Raw genomic sequence first — 21,024 nt, 5'->3', positions numbered from 1 at the left:
TTTGTTGGTTCTCGGATTTGCCTCTTCGTTTTTTTCGTTTGCAAAAAAAAAAATTGATTCTGGTCCTGAATCAACTGAAAAATGCTCATGTTTTGCCCCCCAACAGTTGAGGAAAGTCCTTTCTTCCTATTTGTTACAGTTTTCCCATCTATTATTGCAGTCACTGTGGTTTGATTAAAAGTTCAAAATTCAATGTTTAAATTTTAACCCAGCCTTTTGTGTTGACTTCATGGCTCATTTTGTAGCATTTAAGCCTATAATAGGATGCCTAGACCTGTTTTTATTTTTTCGCCCTGTCGCTTCATATTTTTTCTGAAAAAATCTGAGAGCCAACAAAATTAAATTGGTGTGGCCTAAAGGAGAGTTTTTCCTCAATAAACCTTTTGTTTGTCTTTTAAGTTAACTGTACTGATTGAACATGATATCTGATTGATTCACGTTCATAGATGGCTTTCTGTTGGATTTTTCCAGACATGGAAATGGGTGCTTGCTCCCATGATCCTCTATGTTGCAGAACGTTGCATAAGGTTCTACCGCAGTCAGCAGAAAGTTGTCATCACAAAGGTGAGTGTCTATAATCAGGAGATCATAGCAATGCTAGTTTGGTGTCCAGTCTATCGTGATTGGGGCGGGTTCTCTTTGGAGCTGCAGATTAGCTCTATCTGCCAGATTCAACTACGTACATTGTTACAGACTATTACTACTAACTAAAGACAAAGTTCACCCAATCTGGTATATACACAATACGATACATTCCATGAAGTATTGTCATGTCCAACTACCATATCTGCTTACGTAGGTCAATTTCTGTACACTTTATTTCATAAGCGAGACCATATCATCAATACATGACCATATTGTAACCCATATACTGTATAGATAGTAGTTTGTTGTAAGAAACTTTTAAGGTGATAAGATACATGTAGTTTGAAATTAGTTTTGTAGTATTGTAACTGCCACACATTGCACCATGTACGATTGTCGAGCAATAAAGTTCATTCATTCATTTATTCATTAAATTTATTCATTCATTCTGTTCCACACAGGTGGTGAAGCACCCGTCCAAAGTTCTGGAGCTGCAGATGAAGAAGCGAGGTTTCCAGATGCAGGCAGGACAATACATCTTCCTCCACTGTCCTAGCATCTCACGACTGGAGTGGCATCCCTTCACACTCACTTCTGTAAGTCAGCTTTCTTATACCTTGATACAGACTTTCCCAGTAGGATGACCGTGTCAGTCCCTACACCTGAGTGAGGGTCACAGTTGACACGGTGGCTTTCTACAGGCTTTCAAATCAAACGTTCACCGCCATCTCTTGAAGTAGCCATGTTTCTCTCATATTTCTAGTTCAATGCCGAGAAGTGGTCGTATAGGCCTTGCATTGAACCACTCAATAAAAAAAAAATATGTGGCAATGCAATGACTGGCCCTATGTTAACCTGCATATAGGCTCCTCAGGAGGACCACTTCAGTGTGCACATCCGTATAGTGGGAGACTGGACCGGCGCTCTGTCCAAGGCCTGTGGTGCAGAGGAGCCAGAGTTCCAGGACGCCTGGAAGATGCCGCAGATCGCCGTGGACGGACCCTTTGGAACAGCCAGTGAAGACATCTTCCGCTATCAGGTGGGCGTGCTGGTGGGAGCAGGCATCGGGGTGACTCCCTTCGCCTCTGTGCTGAAGTACATCTGGTGAGTCTCTTTAGTTGAATTGTGGTGAAGTTTGTCACGTCAATTTGGCTACCTCAACAAATTACATGTAGTTGAAACTGGTATCTTTTGTCTTGTGTGATTTGCCTTCTTTGTTAACACAGGACTGTCTTTGGGTGGAGAATATGATCAACTGACATACGTGTAATTCATCATGCAACAAATTAGAATCTTATTGTCCATGATTAATGAGAAACATTCATAATTTTTAAAGGTAAACATCATATTAGCAAAGGTTGTGAAACATTATTACTGTATTTTAGTTTAAGGTTGTTGCTCCAGACCAATTATCACTAGTTCCAAAGGGTGACTACCCGGTAGTACTAGACCTAATTCCTTCTGAAGTGTACACTTTTGCCCACTAAACACTTTTTAAACATCATCTACCAAAAAGCTTAAATCTCATAAAATACAGGGTTATGTCCCAGCTACTGTGATAGTCTCCTCAGCATAAATGGTAACATGAATATAATATTCTGTCAGAGGAAAATTGTTTCTTGTCTGGTCCATGCAGGTATCAGTACTGTAACCCTGACATCACCCTGAAGCTGAAGAAGGTGTACTTTTACTGGATCTGCCCGGACACCCTGTCCTTTGAGTGGTTTGCAGACCTTTTGCAGTCCCTGGAGAACCAGATGTTGGAGCGAGGCATGGGGGATTTCCTCAACTACAACATCTACCTCACCAGGGGCTGGGACGCCAACCAGGTAGTCTAACATAGCACAGGACAGTGTTCTAGCTAGCGTCCATCTTTTTGTCATTTGACCAGTGTACAAAATACTTTTTTGAACCAGGTTGCCCAGTGGGCAACCTACGGCAAAAATTAGGTTGCCCATCAGAATTTTATGTTGCCCCACCTACATGTATAAGATACTACTTTCCTCAAATTAAGTAATGTTACATAGTATAATAATACATAAGCCTTTGACAATATTTCTAACAGCCTTTAGTTAACTGATGCTAGTAATAGCCATTAATACCTAAAATTAAAAAGCATCTGCCAGATACAGGGCAACCAGGTATTTTGCACACTGTTTGACAAACCTTTAGTCCTAAAGATGTACAAAAATTTTATGCAATCCGTCATCTTTGATGGACTAAACTCTTGTAACGAGATGGAAGGATGGAAGAGATGGAGGAAAATGTCATTAAAATTAGTCAAACTTTGTCTACCAGCAAAATTTGCCACTCAGAATGCAGGAAAAGGCATTGCAGATGGTCAAGATGTCAAATTTTCCCAGGGGATTATGTCCCCCTTGGACCTCCATAGGATTGTCACGCTCAGCGCTCGACATGATATCAGGCAAACAAAATTGAGATGACGGAAAAAAAATTCATGCTGCAAGTGACTTAGAACACTTGCATCCTACATACATGTATACACTGTCGGATGTGTTTTTAAATATTATCTTATAACAATTCACCTTTTTGTTCCGAAATTCTACCAGCACAGATGAACTTTAAAAAATGTTTCCATTGTTTATAGGGAAATGAAATTGTATTTTTTTTCTCTGCTATGTCTAAGAGGTCAGTATGTAAATTGTTATTATCATTCATACTTGAAAAGAAGAAACAAGGTCAGAAAAGGAAGCTTTGCAATGTTGTAAACCTGAAGCACATACAAATTTATATTTTTCATTCTTGCAACCAGAAATAGAAAAATGTATACATTCCCTCCATGATGATTGACAGTTTAGGGTTAAAACATCATTATGTCAAATCATTGGCATTGATATTGACTGCACTGTCCACAGAGTTTATGTTGCATAATTATAGAAAGCAACGTTTTATTAGAAATTTGAAATTTCCCTTTTTTTCCTAAAGTAGCTGTCTTGATCAACCACGTTTTTGAAATGTAGGGATGAAACCCATCTGATAGATAAACGTTTACAATCTGTTTGCACTTTCTCATACCATATTTGTTAACCCTTGTCCTGCTGGCATTCCTTACACAATACTTTTTAATAATTTCATGTCTTAATCAGGTCATAGACCCCAGACTTTTTTTGCTCTGCAGTGGCATAGTTACTTCCGCATTCGTTGCATTTTGCTGCGGTGTGATGCGTTGCACAAGAAACACTGCCAAATCGTACCTATAAACGTTGCTAAATGGATGGTACTGTTTGTGCAAAACAACAATTGTTGGGCTCTGCAGGACAAGGGTTAATAATATATTCAGAGATCCCAGTGTGCCAAATACACTGTTGGAAAGCACAATAATGTTAATTTTGTGACTATTAGCAGTCTGAAGTCTGAGACTGTCGTAGAAAATTTGGATTATATTTCAATTTTGTGATTATTTTTTTGCAGGCCAAGAACATCATTCTACATGAAGAGGAAAACAGTGATGTCATCACTGGCCTGCAGCAGAAGACTCACTATGGCCGTCCTCACTGGGATCAGATCTTCAGTAACATCGCACAGTCCCACACTGGGTAGGTATAGGGTGGTACAGTCCCACACTGGGTAGGTATAGGGTGTTACAGTCCCACACTGGGTAGGTATAGGGTGTTACAGTCCCACACCTGGTATATACACCTCATCTGGCCAGAAAGCTTACTAACAAATTGTTACTAGTCTTACAAGCTATGGTGTAAGATCATCATAGTTATCCCATAAAATCCTCTAGAAATGACTAATATATGTGTTGTTATATTACAGGGTGAGTGTGGGCGTGTTTTTCTGCGGTCCCAAAGGTCTGTCCTCCACTCTACACCACATGTGTAACCAGCACTCCAGCTCAGACCCCAGAGGTGTGCACTTCCACTACAACAAGGAGAACTTCTAGGACTCCAAACAGACATCAAATACAACATGCTTGCTTATTGCTTCTTGTCGAAGTTCTTGCCCATGCACCAATCTCCGTTACTGTAGCCCTTGGGGCCACACCAAAGCCACACAATTGTGCAATCACTACAGCAGGGGGCTAGTCCACTGTTAGTAGTTATAGTGGTGTTTGATGAGTGCTTAGCAGTAAAAGCAGTATGACATTGCACTCTTTTTAAAGTCTTTGGTATGAGTCAGCCTAGCATTGAACTCATGGCCTACTGAATGCAAGACAATTTATATGTATTCAGGATTAATCATGCATCTGACTAAATAGAACATTTATAAAACAGGAATCACTACTTGTGAATATTGCAGCATTTTAACATGTTCTAATGACTTACAGATTTTTAGTAAAGATGTGAATAATCTTACATCTGTTATGCATATGATGATTGCATTTTCTGCAGAGTTAAATCATTTATGCCTTAGCTCATTACTAAGGGAGGACATATCCTTCCTTGGATTCCTTGGAAGGGTACTGTTTTCGGTAATGTTAGTCTGTTCACATCTGTAGCTCATGGTGGCTTTAATGGTGGCTCAATGTGATTTCTTCGATTTTTGGTATATGAGTAGTTATTGGGATCCAGATGGTGCAGATTGTTTTTGTTTAATTTTATCTGTATTTTCCGGTCTTGAAATGAAATAATTGAACACTTTGTCACATAGTGTTACTGTAAACATTGCTGTTAATGCAATTTCTGAAATTATCAGCACTTGTTGTGATCAGATCATCATACATTAGATTACTTCTCAGAGGTTTGGAATGATCTCAGATTCTCGTTGCTTGAAAACAGATAACTCTCATGACTGGGAGTGTAGAGGAGAGGTGACGGCAGGGCAAATCTCCTGGGTACCACAGGGTAGAATACTCAGCCCACACATGATCACAGACTAGTCATTACAACTTACAGTTGCACTGCAACATTTCTAGTTGGATTTGAAAAACCATTCAGACTTTGTATTTTATATTTGTATTTGATAGCTGATATATGTACATATGATGTACATGTATGATAAGCATGATAAGAGCTTTACATGGTATTTGCTGTTGAATAGATACAAGTATTTTATATGATGCAGAAGAGAGCAGTGTGTGTTGTCAGCCAGACTTTTCTATCAATCATGTAGTAAAGGCTTGTATTAAGAAAGAAAGGGTGTGGACTTTTGAAATGTTGTTTTATTAAGATGGAGTTATTTTGTCATCAGACCTTTTTTCAGATGGAGTTATTTTGTCATCAGACCTTTTTTCAGAGTGACAGTGATATACACGTAGTAACATTTCTTCTCAAAATGGCACTTCCCTTTCAATGTTAATACATATATTTTACAGGGATCAAATTTTCAGCGAGATCACGTTTTGAAGTGATTGGTCATTAATTATCCTGATGAAGGCGACAGTGGTCGCAGAAAATTTGATCCCCGTAAATAGTGTGTTGGAATAAAGTTTAACGTTTTACTATGATTTACTACCAACACAGATGAACTTTCATGATATATATTTTAGTTGCACAGTTACAGTAGTAATGTTATGCCAACTTGCCAAAGTTCTTAGATGCACAGGATGAGTAGAAATGGTATTATCATTAAAGGGGTATTATGTAACATTTTTTCACCAAAAATTGAAATATTTTCATTCGAAAATTTATGTGTGGTTGTAATTTCAAATCAACTTTTCAACATATATTATTTGTACAATTATCTCACATTTCTGACATCTATGGTTGGCATTTAAACAGCCCACACAAGGCATACACATTTTGTGCCACCACAAACTAACAAAATGTAAAGAAACATGGCTCAAAACTATGTTTCTAATTTTTAAACACACTTGTAAGGTGTCATATTTTAGTATCTCCACTTGCTGAATGGCACTTATTTACAATGGAATAAGGTTGATTTACTTTGTAAAGAAATGACCAGAAAATTAACTTTTTTTGTATCGTCAAAATGTTGCATAATGCAGCTTTAATGTCAGCCAATATGTAATGTGTATGTAGATGGCAATTGCCTTGTGTATCACAAGTCCATAACAGAGCTACAGAAAACAAAAGTTAAAACCATGCTTCAGTCGCGTAGTGATAGACTTGATATGTCCAACAATGTTTTCTATAAATACTGAGCAAAGCCCTATCTAGGGCATCTCGCTCAGGGTGCACGGCTATTGCGGCCGGTGGGGTGCGGTGAAGAAAGTGCAAGAAAACAAACAAACGAACATAAATTTTGTGACTGGCCGCAAGCAATAAGCAATCCCGACTTACATCTGTGGGACGGGGTGGCCCAAGTGCAGGGCCAACCCTATCTTGAATGTGTCGACAGATAGTTGTGTCACTAAGTGTTGTGGTAATGTGTTCCATTCTATTATAGTTCTTGGGAAATAACTGGCTCTGAAAATGTTTGTTTTGCAACTGAGAGTTGTGTATCTAAGGGGGTGGCCCCTTGTAATGTTGTGTAAGTTTATCTTGCCATATGTTTGTCTATCTCTAGTAAATCATTGGGCATACTTTTATGTGGGATTAAGATGACTATAATTTTGATGTAAATGTAGAAATGTTAGCAGCACTTGGTTATCTTTAATGTGGAATCACTGTGAAGCAAATCCCTGTATCATATTCTCTTTATTATTAAATGAAGTACAGTTCTGAAGGGAGCTTGTTTTTCTTTACCATGCTAGCACCAATAATGGACGAACAAGAGCACCAAGGATAGACACATAAATGTAATTGTTTTTACATCGAAAGTCAAATGAAGTGATGCTTCAGCACCAAGGACAGACACAGCAGTGTGGATAAGAAATTAGTGTAGTAATGCTTTCGCAGACTGCAATATGAATGTTTTCACGTAGGGCCACACCACTTTAATTTCTTGATTAATGGATTTTTCTAGAAAAATAATGGAGCGGGCGGGCGAAAAAAAAAGTAAAAATAAAAACAGGCGTAGGCATCCTATTATGGCCCAAAATGGTACAATAGGAGCTATGAAGTCAACACACCAGGCTGGTTCAAAATTTAAACAATGAACTTTGAACTTTTAATGATACCACTGCATTGAAAGATGGGATAACTGTAACAACTAGGAAGAAAAGGACTGTTTTCATCTGTTCAGGGAAAAATATGAGTATTTTGCAGTTGATTCTGAATTTTTTTTTTTTGCAAATCAGGAAAAAATGAAGCGGGTGAATTCGTTAACCAAGGAATTAAATTGGTGTCGCCTAAAAGGCAAAAGAAACATTTGCATAATTTGCATTTAATCGTATACATCTCTCTCTCAGCTACCTACCTATCAAAATGATGAAAATATGTTGTTCCTATCTGGACTTATTGGCTTTTAAAGATTTCGCCCGAAAGTCCCCTGCAGTTCCAGAACAAGCTGGTAGGGGGTTCAAACCCACACCACTTATTTCTGACAGGAAAAGCTATCTGTCACCAAAAATTCAAGACCATAGCATGTTCAGGACAAAAGATACAAAAACCGGAATTTCTGCTGCAGTACCAAGGTCATCCACCAGGAGGCCCATATTTGACCTTGACCTTCGTCTTCCTAAGACTTACCAATATACCAAATATCATCACAATCCATAAAGGCGTTCTGAAGTTATGATGACCACAAAGTTGCGGAAACACAGACAGACAGACAGACAGACACACACACACACAGACAGACACGCCAAAACAATACCTCCATTTTTCATGGAGGTAATGATGCTTCAAGGACAGGCACAGCAATGTGTATTTTTCACGTAAGAGACGAGTAAAATGATGCTTCCTCACCAAGTACAGGCACAGCCGTGAGAATGTTTTCATGTAAGACACAAGTGAAGTGATACTTCAGCACCAAGGACAGATACAGCGGTTTGAATTGCATTCGAATTTTTCTGTGGAAACCAGTGGGATACAAGTAGAAGCCCGTGAAGCACACACTTCGGCCGTGAGGTGATCCAACTGGCGGGCTGGTGCCTGGGTTGATGCGGAACACACCGTGTTGTATTTTAGTATTTCATTTCTGTCATACCCACCCAAGAAAACACACATTTTTAGGTGACATGTATCAGAAATGGAGAAAATTTGTTGTAACGTTCCGTTTCATTTATTTCAGCAGGAAGTGCTTTACTGTGTCCATAATATCACCAGTATCCATAATATCGCCACCTTGAGAAATAGTGTGCTTAAAGATATTTTTACTGCAACATACCCTCAGGTATGTACATCTGAGGTGTGCAGGACTGTGCATACCAAAAGTATGTTGCAGTAAAAATATCTTTAACTAGTTTAATCACACTTTTTCTCAAGGTGGCGATATTATGGACCCTGGTGATATTATGGACACAGATGTATAACGTTATATCACTGACAGACACTTTTCAAAGACTCCCGGGGAAGATGCCAACATACAGTATAAAGCAACAACATATAGAAATTCACTAGTTCGGTCATCATAGTTCGGTAGCCCTGGCTGAACCAATGAATAAAACAAATAAATACTAACATCATATGGTCACAATGAGAAAGAAGCCAAAAACAACGTTATATGAAGGGCATTACAATGTCCTTGGTTATAATGTAACAAAGCTCCTCCTGTTTCTTACAATAACATTATGATCAGTATCAAAGTAGATTTAAACCTCCTTGATTTTATTCATTATTCATTATGTTAGTCAGCGAAGGTATGTGTCCACTAATTTACGTCACCACGGCCTCCTGACCTTACTTCCTGGTGCTGCAGGACAGTTAAAGTCAGATAAAACTTCAACCCTAACATCTGCTTGAAGAACAGAAACCTGCACTACAGGATTTTTTGACCGCTAGCTCAAACATGACGTCACGGCCTCCGATCGAACCACTAGAAGTAATAGGGGGTACCGTCATGTCCGATCTGAAATCAGGCACTAAATACTGCAATTTACGTATTTGTTAGATTTGAATATCTTTAGACAGAAGTTATTCCTTTTTAGCCATTTTTCAAAATACAGATGATAGCAGAATTTAGGCTATTGAAAATAGCTTACTGTAGAGTTACCCCCTCACTGTTTAGGCTGCGCCATTGTCCTACGTATAGCGTGGGTAGGCGTGGCACCCAGCGTCCCTGTTTCTAGTGCAGTTTGCTGCTCAGCTGGTGTCCTCTCGCCGTGTCAACTATAAACTACCGGAGAAAAATGGCATTTCAAGTCGCGCCAGAGTTCGGCTACGTTGTGCTCAGCCTCGTGGCAACCTTCGTCACGGCAACCTACCTGGGCATCAATGTGGGGAAAGCACGCAAGAAGTACGGCGTCAAGGTAAAGGGGTGCAAATCATGTTGTTGGGGGGTAGATTCTTTTGTCATGCATGTGAACGTAGAAATTAGGGTTAACCTCAATCTCTTGAGTTTTATGACCGGACGTAAGTTCCCTAACTTCTTGGGCACTGTTTTCAACTTCTTTCAGCGCTTGTCAACCAGCAGAATTTTCTTGGGTCTAGCGTTATAAATTTGAACTCGGCTTTTCTACATACATGTAACGTTGGTCGCAATTCGACGGACGCAGATTCGTCAGTGGACGGACGGAGTTACCTGCATACCTGCATACCATCCTAGGGTTGGTAGGCTTTTTAGCCTGCGGGTCCGGATCTTCCCTCTACATGCCACGACACTTGAACGAACCAGCCGTGGCGACGCGGTAATGTTTTTGTATGATCCTGTATGTATCATACGAAAAGGTTTGCCGAGTCGCCACGGCTAGAACCAACCAGACACTGTGGGAACGTCAACTACATGTACTCCATGATCAAACATACATAGTCCGTGACTGTTACATAATAATACGTAATAATACTCACAGTTGCTGAAGTGAGTATTGTTGCTGTTGCAGTCTTCTTTGCTATTATTAAAAGGGGCATTATGTTATATTTTTACACCAAAAAGTTGAAATATTTTATAAAAATGTAACGTTAAATCACTTTTTAACATATTTGTACAATCATCTCACATTTCTGAAAATTATGGGACCACGTCTGGCATAAAAATAGATGATAAACAAGGACAACAACAACAACAAAATTATCGTTGGTGCAAAAACAGCCCACGCACTCATTTTGAGGCACCACCACAAAATACCAGAATGTAAACAAACATAATTTGCTAACAGTTGTATTGTAAAATACATTTTGCAAGGTGTGATATTTTGACACCTACACTTCCTGAATGGCATTTTTTTAGTTGCAATGTACATTGTAGGGTTGCTTTATATGTAGCTTGTAAACAAATGACCAGGAAATTTACATTTTGTATCATCCTTAGATTATAATAATAAGGTTGCATAATGCATAAAGACGACATGCTATTTGGGTCTAGAGAAGATCATCAACTTAATTAATATGCAATTTGTGCAAAATAGTAACCTTCTTCCATAATAAACAATAGTAAAACATAACATGCTTGTCTCAGTTTTACAGTCTGAAACGATTCCACTTGATGCAAGCACATCTATTATCATTTACCCCAGTTAAGGGGGGAAATGATGTTAGAATTGGATTTAAGAAAAGGATAAAACAGCAAGCTTTGATTTATGAAAAACATCCTGACACCATATCTAGTGCAAATGTGCAAAACACAATGGCAGAAAGAATTCATGTAAATCTTTTTTATAATTCATATTTATGGTTTATGACATCTTAATTTTACTGACATGTGAATCTCTTGAAAGTTACATTTATCTATAATGCCTTAACTTCCTATATCATTCAGTTCAGTTCAGTTTATTACGATACCCTTTGTACATACAAATGATAAAGATATTGAATGTTAACATTGAACTTGCTGATATGATGTCTCCCACCCCTCCAGTACCCCACCATGTACAGTGACAAAGACCAAATATTCAACTGCTACCAACGGGCTCACCAAAACATGTAAGTCTGCTTCTACTTGTGATAGCTTTACATAGTTTTACATTTGATTTTAAAAGCAGACATGGACGTACATGTTTTAGTAGCATGATGTAGACGGTTCCTGAGGATATCTATGACCTCTATACGAGAACTTGGGCTTTCCTTATTCAAGAGGTATATACTACCGGCAGTTACAAGGATAGGTTCTGATGTGAATGATATACTGTAATTCACTTTAAATTCATGGTAGCAAAATTTCACGGTCTGAGAAAAATAGACATGTTCACAGAACTGTATGTTCACAGTTGCGTCAGGTGCAGGAAAAAGAAAGTCCAGGAAAAATAATGATAAGTTGAGAAGCGACAGTGAAAACAGTGAACATAAAAGTACAGTGAAAAAAATCAGGAATTACAGTAGGGTACTAGTAATGATAGAACTCTCATGCACTAAACTCTAAGGGCTGCAGAGGTGCAGTAGCAACCAGTTTATACATTATCATCAAATGTTTTAATAGTAATTTTTGTTCTGATGTTTAGGCTGGAGCAGCTGCCACTGTTCCTGGCCTTGCTGCTGGTGGCTGGTGTCCAGTTCCCGGTGAGTCTGGCAGATTAGCTGGATCTATGACATCTATGAAATACTGGGTGCATATGATGCACCTTTAGTGCAGGAAAAAAATTGGTGCTATGCAGGTATTTCTGATGCCTACCTGCACCGGTCCATGTACTGGGTATATGCTGCAGGTTATAGTGCAGGTAAAATTGGAGCTGTGCAGGTATTTCTGATGTCTACCTACACCTAACCTGCACTGGTCCATGTACTGGGTATATGCAGGTTATAGTGCAGGTAAAATTGGAGCTGTGCAGGTATTTCTGATGTCTACCTGCACCTAACCTGCACTGATCCATGTACGGGGAATATGCAGGTTAGTGCAGGTAAAATTGGAACTGTTAATGTATTTCTGATGTCTGCCTGCACCTAAACTGCACCGGTCCATGTACTGGGTATATGCAGGTTAGGCCACACCAATTTAATTTCTTGGTTAACGGATTTTTCTAGAATAATAATGGAGCGGGCGGGCGAAAAAAATAAATAAAAACAGGCCTAGGGATCCTATTATGGCCCAAAATGGTACGATGGGAGCCATGAAGTCAACACACCAGGCTGGTTCAAAATTTAAACAATGAATTTTGAACTTTTAATGATACCACTGTAATGAAAGATGGAATAGCTGTAACAACTAGGAAGAAAAGGACTGTTTTCAACTGTTCAGGGCTTGCACTTGATTCTGAATTTTTATTTTTATTTTCAAATCAGAAAAAAACGAAGCGGGCGAATCCGTTAACCAAGAAATTAAATTGGTGTGGCCTTAGTGCAGGAAAAAAATTGGGGCTGTGCAGGTATCTCTGATGTCTACCTGCACCTAACCTGCACTGGTCCATGTACTGGGTATATGCAGGTTAGTGCAGGTAAAATTGGAGCTGTGCAGGTATTTCTGATGTCTACCCGCACCTAACCTGTACTGGTCCATGTACTGGGTATATGCAGGTTAGTGCAGGTAAAATTGGAACTGTTAAGGTATTTCTTATTTCTACCTGCACCTAACCTGCACTGGTCCATGTACTGGGTATATGCAGGTTAGTCTCACTCACTCACCCACTGTCCGGTTTATCGTCTGTTGTTCCCCATCTTCCGAGGGTTAGACATGCTTGCACAATACTTCTGGGGCTTGATGGCAGCACGCCACTTGTCTCTGTCCTGTGGTTGATTTTGGCTGAGGTTAGTGCAGGTAAAATTGGAACTGTTAAGGTATTTCTGATGTCTAGTACCTGCACCTAACCTGCACTGGTCCATGTACTGGGTTTATATATAGGTGTCTAACCCTTGGAAAGGGAACAATAGATGCTACACATGTAAACTGGATAGTGAGTGTGAGCAAGTGTACATGTAGGTGTGTGAGGATTTTTATTTTTTACATTGACTGTGGACACCTGTTAAGTAAAAATTAAAGAAATAATGGCAGTGGCTTCTGATCAGTTTTTAGTATGATCCATAACTTCTCAAGTTCTGAGTGGTACAGGTAAAATTTTTCAGGTGCAGGCATGTTTCAAAGTTACCTGCACCAGTATTTCAAGCCCTGAAAATGCTTGTGGCTGTGCTGTAATTTTCAACATGTTCCATGAAGAATCCAAATTTTTGATGAAGGCAATGTCTTCTACAACTTGTTTGTATTTAGTGTCGTTAGCAACTTTTAAGATACTGGTAACACTAGCTAACTGTAACCCTGATGCATAATTTAATAAAGAATTTTTTCCAGCTTCAACTGAGCTTAATCATTCATAACTTAGAACATAAAGTCAACAATTTTTGTTGTTGTCAATTCCAGGTTCCCTCTGCTATTGCTGGTCTGGTCTGGAATGCTGGCCGTATTGTCTATGCCCATGGGTACTACACTGGAGGTGTGTACTAATATGTCTATATACATAGTACTTCATGGAACAGCCATATACATTTATTAATTTACTGATTCTAAGTCAATTTATAATCATTTTCCATTATTTAGGCCTTTAGGCTAATTTTTCAAGCTAACAGAAAACCAAAAATAACTGCACCATGTTGGTTGAACAACCAGAAATGTCTCTCGCATTGCTGTCATTTTGAAGTCTATCAAATACCTACCTCAGAGCTTCTGACTAGAGTGCTGTTTCTCGATGCTATAAATAGCTTATGTAGGTGGCGCTTTTGTGTTGAGAACGTAAACATGGCTAAGTCAACCCCAGTGATGAACAAGGATGAGGGTGGATACAAACTTAGCCACATTTGGCATTGCATTCTTGCTGCAAAAGCCCCACCTGCACCAGTTTTTTAATATAGCAGCAAGAAGCACTACTCCAGTCTGAAGCTCAGGGGAAGGTGTATGAATAGTGGTGCATACCGGTTCACTGGACTTGGATCCGGACTTGTAAAAATGTTTAGGTTCAAGTAAAAAAAAACCTTAAAGTCAAGAACCGAGTCTGGACTTATTACCATAAAAGACCATTTCACATACCACTTTTCTTTTTAAACCACCTAAAACCTTCCGTAGATTCCAAAATCTTTGCTGCAAAATGAAGAAAACATTGCCATCGGGCATCGTCAAGTACCAGCCTCCATGTTATGTGGCCAAAGTTTCACCCAGACAACATTGCAAGGTTGCCAACAAGCAATTTTGTATATGCCATGGGTTTAGGTCCGGACTTAAGTCTGAAATCATATCACATTGAAAAATGTGAAAAAGTCCGGACCTGAACCTAAACCTCTGGACTTGAATCCGGACCTGAACCTGAAATTGGGTTTAGGTATGCATCACTATGTATGATAGACTTAAAAATGTAAGCAAGATGATAAATAATCTTGTAAAAACAAAAATCCTAATATCCTAACAGGAAACCATACAATTTTGATGAAATGAATAATACATTTTTCAATGTGATATGATTTCAGATCCTGCCAAAAGGAATCAGGGTGCGTTTGCTTACTTTGGTCTGTTTGCGCTGCTGGGCATGAACATCTATGGTGCTGTCCGTCAGCTCAACTGGGTGTAAACAGAGGAAGCATCAAGGCCTCTGCATGTGCGGAGAGTTTCCTGTGCAGGGCTGGAAATACTGGGTGCGTGTGCACCTTAGTGCACCCAAATTTGAAGCTGTGCACACAATTTTTTTCTGTGGGTGCACCAGTGGACCCAAATATTTTTTTGTAGGTTTACATATGTCAAGATGTCAAATGTAGAGTAGTACTAGTATTCAGCATATTCTTAACATCTGAGTGTCAGAAAAATAGTAAAATCATTCTTGTAGTACTTTTCTTTAGAAATGAAACATAATTAGTTTTCGCTGACATTCTACTTATTTTATCTCATAATGGTGTACCCACAGAAAATTTTGTGCACCCAATTTTTTAGGTAGGGTGCAGCAGTGCACCTATTCCCAAGAATGAATTTCAACCCCTGCTGTGGCATTGGCTGTCTGTTCTCATGTAACTGGCCAGAGGTAGTATTTTTCAAGAGGTTGACTTATACAAGATGCACTCTACCTCTTTACTAAAAGACTGAGTGATCTTTTTAAGATGAATACAGCAGCAAAGAATTACAGTAATTCATATTCTGGATGCTTGGGAAATACTGAGAACACTGGGTAACACGACACAGTTTGCATTCACCATACATGGGTTGTCATGGTAATTATTTTTGTTTGCTTGCCTGTGTTATCTATAAGAGTTCAATATCAGAGTATGGCCTATAGAAACTTAAATAATATGGTACAGTAATTGATTGAGTATTATGTTACTAAATACCAATACTCCAGCTTTTCCTCTCATGATTGCATAGTAAAATCATGGGGATCTTTATTTCTGTCTCTTTTTATAACTTTATAAGTAGTTAAGATAGCGGATAGAGCAAATCTTTGGTGTTTGCTGTATACTGTGTGTATTGCAACTAAACTGTTGTCTCTTCTGAAAGCCATACTGGTTTGATCAATATAAAGTCATCCTCTGTACAACACAAAACAGTCAAAGGCACAGAGTACCAGGGTACAATGTATTGGTGCATGGCATGATATGAAAATATGGTATGTCATCTTTTGCTCAACATTTATATCTTGTATCTTTAAGTAAAGCATCAAGAAAATCTAAGAGTAATGCAAATACATGTTACATGACATTGTACTAATACAAGCCAATGTATTACATAAACATCCTTTCCTCGCAATTGGAGTCACAAAATCTATGATCATTTGCAGTTAGTGTTGCTGTACAATTTGTATGAACTGTATGATAATGTGTACCTACATCCAGTTGTAAAGGGTGGTCTCTGATTTTGCTATAATGACCTTTATCCTTGATTTCCTTTCTTTTAATTTTAGAGTTCAAATCAAAATAAAAGTTTTGACAAAAAAGATGTCACACTTTATAATGAGCCTGACTTGACTCAAGAATGTACATGGATGCCACTGGTCCATCTGTCACAGTTCTCTAAGTGGGTCAGTCTCTTTTCCTAATAGGCCCTAACAGTTGAAATTCTACATAATATAGCTTTAAAGGGGCATTATGTAGAATTTCAACTATTTTGAACATCGTTGTTTTACACATTTTCTTGCTCTGTAAGGCTATCTGGGTTCAAAGATTATCCCTCTAGTTATTTCCAAAAACGAGTCTCGTAATACATTTCAATGGAGAGGCCAGTTTTTGGTGGTTTTTATTCCTTTACGGGCGCCAATAACCCCCTGGCCCGGAGGTTGTCCGCCCGACGGAAACATCTCGCCTAGATGCATCGATCAAGCGCAAAAGTTTTGGCGCGCCGTTGTCATCTCGCCAGAATGGGCGATCGTCCCGTCCGGAGGTGACAGACCGTTGCCTTAGACAACAGGTAAGGCCACAACGACTTAATTTTATGGATGACATCCTCAGACGTCCTCCAAACTAGTGCGCGCGGGTGAAAAAAAGAAAAATCCGGCCAAAAATAAAAATGCTATTAAATCACAGGAATACAAAGCTGGTATTGTGAATTTACGGCAGTACATATAGCGACGTATACGACAAGCCGGCACAGTTATAAGTCATAATAGTGGAGCAGCTAACATCAAATTTTGGAAGAATCTTTCAAATTGTGATACAAGCACCAAACTTGGTACAAATACGCATGAGACATTACCCTTTTGAAAAAGTACGCGGGCCACTTGATTTGACTTTTGGCGCCCCCTAGTGGCGCTTTTTGGTACTGCAGCCGACCTTCCGGGCTTTGTATCTCCTGTTATAAACATGCTACAGTCATGATTTTTATGCGTGTGTTTCTAGGGACATTTTTTGCCGGTGCAGAATTAGAAGCAGATCAACTCCGGACGTTTAATATGTCTAAAAATAGGTTTCTGACTATGGGAAAGCTAAATATTCAAGTCTAAATCTTCTAAGGAGCTTTTTTTATACTATTTTGAGAAACAGATGGTGAGAATTATAGATAAAACAGGACACATGTGATGAAATAATTTATTCACACAACTAGAATGTTCAACATTTTTTTTACATTGATACTCTCTCACCTCTCAAATAAAAGTACCCCCTGAAATAAAAGTACCCCCCGGATAAATGTTCAAAATGTAATAAATGTACCCCCTGGAATAAAAGTACCCCCCGGAAAGTTTTACAATTGATATGTAAGCAGTTTTTATGCTACTAAAATGTGTTCTCGTGGTGTATGTGTCTCTTGCAAATACAGGTCCAAATAAACATACCCCCGGAATAAAAGTACCCCCGACAAATCTTCAAAAACTAATAAATATACCCGCCCAGAATAAACATAGCCCCTGGAAAAATACTAGTACCAAATTAACAGCCTGCATTCTTACAGGTTATTGAGAAGTACATGTACATGTATATGTCACATGCAGTCTAATCTATATCTTAGTACACATGTACATTATCCATCTATATTGTAACTCGAGATCTGACTCTGAGTTCACACAATTTGCTGTTGATCATTGCATGCAAAATATAAATATAGAATATAATCTTAGATTTTGAATTATGGTATTTCATTATTATACCTTTAAAAAACTTCAATCAGCATTTACACATAATCCACAAGTCACACACGTAGTTCACAGGAGAATAGCAACAATTTGTAATACTGCCACAATCTCAAGGGTCTCAGGTTTCACTTACAACATGTAGCAAGCTTTAAAGTGTTTGCAGCTTTGTATCAGCATGCAAATGATTGGAGGCGGGGCCACAATGCATTTTTGGGAAGTTCTTGGAAGAATGGTTCACTCACTTGTAGGGGGGTAGGAACATTTTCATAGATTTCGATGTGTAATTGATATGAATATATTGCAGGTTTTGTCCTGTATACAGCTTTTATCGTTATACATAACAGTTACATAATGTAACATGCATATGTGATTTCATGAGAAATAGTTTTAGGTAGGGTTAGGGTTAGGGCAACCGAAGGTACCAGAGGGTCAAGTTTGGTGTCGATTGAAAGGTAATGTACCCAGTATTGAAGGTCCACAATCCATTTGCATTTATCATCTTTGGTTTGTGATTTATAAGCGTTTGAAGTTTTAAGGGGCGCCTTAAGGTAGGGTTAGGGTTAGGGCAACCGAAGGTACCAGAGGGTCAAGTTTGGTGTCGTTTGAAAGGTAATGGTCTTGGTATTAAAGGTCTGCAAACCGTTTGCATTTATCATCTTTGGTCTTGGATATATAAGCTTTTGAAGTTTTAAGGGTCGCCTTAAGGTATGGTTAGGGTTAGGGCAACCGAAGGCACCAGAAGGTCAAGTTTGGTGTCGTTTGAGAGGTAAACGTCTCAGTATTAAAGGTCCGCGAACTGTTTGCATTTATCATCTTTGGTTTGGGATTTATTAGCGTTTGAAGTTTTAAGGGGCGCCTTAAGGTAGGGTTAGGGTTAGGGCAACCGAAGGTACCAGAAGGTAAAGTTTGATGTCGTTTAAAAGGTAATTGTATCAGTATCAAAAGCCAGCACACCGTTTGCATTAATAATCTTTTGTTCGGGATTTATAAGCGTTTAAAGTTTTAAGGGGCGCCTTAAGGTAGGGTTAGGGTTAGGGCAACCGAAGGTACCAGAAGGTTAGGTTTGGTGTCGATGGAAAGGTAACGGACAGTATTAAAGGTCTGCAATCCATTTGCATTTATCATTATTGGTTTGTGATTTATAAGCGTTTGAAGTTTTAAGGGGCGCCTTAAGGTAGGGTTAGGGTTAGGGCAACCGAAGGTACCAGAGGGTCAAGTTTGATGTCGTTTAAAAGGTAATTGTATCAGTATCACAGATCCGCGAACTGTTTGCATTTATCATCATTGGTTTGGGTTTTATAAGCGTTTGAAGTTTTAAGGGGCGCCTTAAGGTAGGGTTAGGGTTAGGTCAACTGAAGGCACCAAAAGGTCAAGTTTGGTGTTGTTTAAAAGGTAATGGTCTCAGTATAAAACGCCCGCACACCGTTTGCATTATTAATCTTTTGTTCGGGATTTATAAGCGTTTGAAGTTTTATGGGGCGCCTTAAGGTAGGGTTAGGGTTAGGGCAACCGAAGGTACCGGAAGGTCAAGTTTGGTGTCGTTTGAAAGATAATGGCCCAAGTATAAACAGTTCGTAAACCGTTTGCATTTATCATCTTTGGTCTTGGATTTATAAGCGTTTGAAGTTTTAAGGGGCGCCTTAAGGTAGGGTTAGGGTTAGGGTTAGGGCAACCGAAGGTACCAGAGGGTCAAGTTTGGTGTCGTTTAAAAGGTTATTGTATCAGTATCACAGATCCGCGAACTGTTTGCATTTATCATTATTGGTTTGGGATTTATAAGCGTTTGAAGTTTTAAGGGACGCGGATTTATAAGCGTTTGAAGTTTTAAGGGGCGCTTCAAGGTAGGGTTAGGGTTAGGGCAACCGAAGGTACCAGAAGGTCAAGTTTGGTGTCGTTTAAAAGGTAATTGTATCAGTATCACAGATCCGCAATCCATTTTCATTTATCATCTTTGGTTTGGGATTTATAAGCGTTTGAAGTTTTAAGGGGCGCCTTAAGGTAGGGTTAGGGTTAGGGCAACCGAAGGTACCAGAAGGTCAAGTTTGGTGTCGTTTAAAAGGTAATTGTATCAGTATCACAGATCCGCGAACTGTTTGCATTCATCATCTTTGGTTTGGGTTTTATAAGCGTTTGAAGTTTTAAGGGGCGCCTTAAGGTAGTGTTAGGGTTAGGGCAACCGGAGATACCAGAGGGTCAAGTTTGGTGTCGTTTGAAAGGTAATTGTATCAGTATCACAGATCCGCGAACTGTTTGCATTTATCATCATTGGTTTGGGGTTTGTGTTAACAAGGGCGTAAACAATGTCGTCCAAGAAGCCACATCTGGAAATGATAAGCGCACACTAATTCAAAGAGCCTAGCCATTTTCCCTAAACTTTTACATTTAAACTTAAAATAGAAATATTAAAACACAATAACGGACGTTACAGCTTGGTACTCCTTCTTCAGATACATATAGATACATTTATGTCTATATCGATCAATGTACCTATATACAGAACGTTAAAGAATGTAGTAAAGTGACCGTAATTTTGCTTGACGCGTCATATATGAAATCAATTTTAATCTAAGAGTAGTCTTGACACCAAGAAATCATTAAGTTTACAGTCTATTTAACACCTAATATAGACATAGTTTTAAGTCTAAATATTTTCGCTTAATAAGCAGTGCTTTGTATAGATCGATTTACTTTTTGATAGCGCTTAGCAGTTAACCCTATCTAGAATGGGGGGGGGGGGGCTAAAAGTGCCCGCGACAACCTTGATGTCAGATAACGGCTTTTGCAAGGGCCACCAAACTAAATGACTTTAACTATATTGTTGGCAACAGTTTTATAGCAGTGAAATATTTTTTTAATCCGGTTTCTGACAGGCATTTTCCGCAAAAATCAATAATTTTGACTTCAACAATGACATTTTCATGCTTTTATCTTAATCTACACATGCCTTCAAATATTAATAACATATGATTTCATTCAATTTGTTGAAGTAATATGCATACTTTATGCTAATGTGATAACGTCATTGGCCAAAATCCGACATGGTGGTCCATATCATTAAAGAAAGTACGATT

At 38.8% G+C, this 21,024-nt stretch overlaps 2 protein-coding genes across 2 annotated transcripts in view; both read left to right on the top strand.

Annotated features, from left to right (window-relative positions):
* Nucleotides 1-5,684, top strand: part of LOC109466371 (cytochrome b-245 heavy chain-like) — a 23,712-nt gene extending 18,028 nt beyond the window's left edge. Inside the window, exons 9-14 of the mRNA XM_019764084.1 lie at nt 472-564; nt 1,047-1,181; nt 1,451-1,689; nt 2,222-2,414; nt 4,018-4,142; nt 4,369-5,684. Coding sequence (XP_019619643.1) covers nt 472-564; nt 1,047-1,181; nt 1,451-1,689; nt 2,222-2,414; nt 4,018-4,142; nt 4,369-4,495 — 912 coding nt within the window. The 3' untranslated portion in view covers nt 4,496-5,684. The remainder of the gene's footprint in view (nt 1-471; nt 565-1,046; nt 1,182-1,450; nt 1,690-2,221; nt 2,415-4,017; nt 4,143-4,368) is intronic.
* Nucleotides 5,685-9,570: 3,886 nt separating this feature from the next.
* Nucleotides 9,571-16,324, top strand: LOC109466378 (microsomal glutathione S-transferase 3-like). The gene is made up of 5 exons (XM_019764091.1): nt 9,571-9,805; nt 11,350-11,414; nt 11,930-11,987; nt 13,777-13,849; nt 14,874-16,324. The coding sequence occupies exons 1-5, from the start codon at nt 9,686-9,688 to the stop codon at nt 14,972-14,974; spliced, it is 417 nt and encodes a 138-aa protein (XP_019619650.1). The 5' UTR covers nt 9,571-9,685; the 3' UTR covers nt 14,975-16,324.
* The last annotated feature ends 4,700 nt before the right edge of the window (nt 16,325-21,024 follow it).

Source organism: Branchiostoma belcheri, unplaced genomic scaffold, assembly GCF_001625305.1.
Source record: "Branchiostoma belcheri isolate BF01 breed outbred unplaced genomic scaffold, Haploidv18h27 scaffold164, whole genome shotgun sequence".
NCBI lineage: Eukaryota > Metazoa > Chordata > Leptocardii > Amphioxiformes > Branchiostomatidae > Branchiostoma > Branchiostoma belcheri.
The sequence above is the reverse complement of the archived record's forward strand: the minus strand, read 5'-3'. Positions and strand labels throughout refer to the sequence as shown.

What these genes read in the sequence shown, in the direction of transcription:
- LOC109466378 (XM_019764091.1), top strand. Translation starts at nt 9,686, where the DNA reads ATGGCATTTCAAGTCGCGCCAGAGTTCGGCTACGTTGTGCTCAGCCTC. An exon ending in GCAAGAAGTACGGCGTCAAG is followed by an intron (nt 9,806 to 11,349) that starts GTAAAGGGGTGC and finishes CCACCCCTCCAG; the next exon opens with TACCCCACCATGTACAGTGA. An exon ending in CCATGGGTACTACACTGGAG is followed by an intron (nt 13,850 to 14,873) that starts GTGTGTACTAAT and finishes ATATGATTTCAG; the next exon opens with ATCCTGCCAAAAGGAATCAG.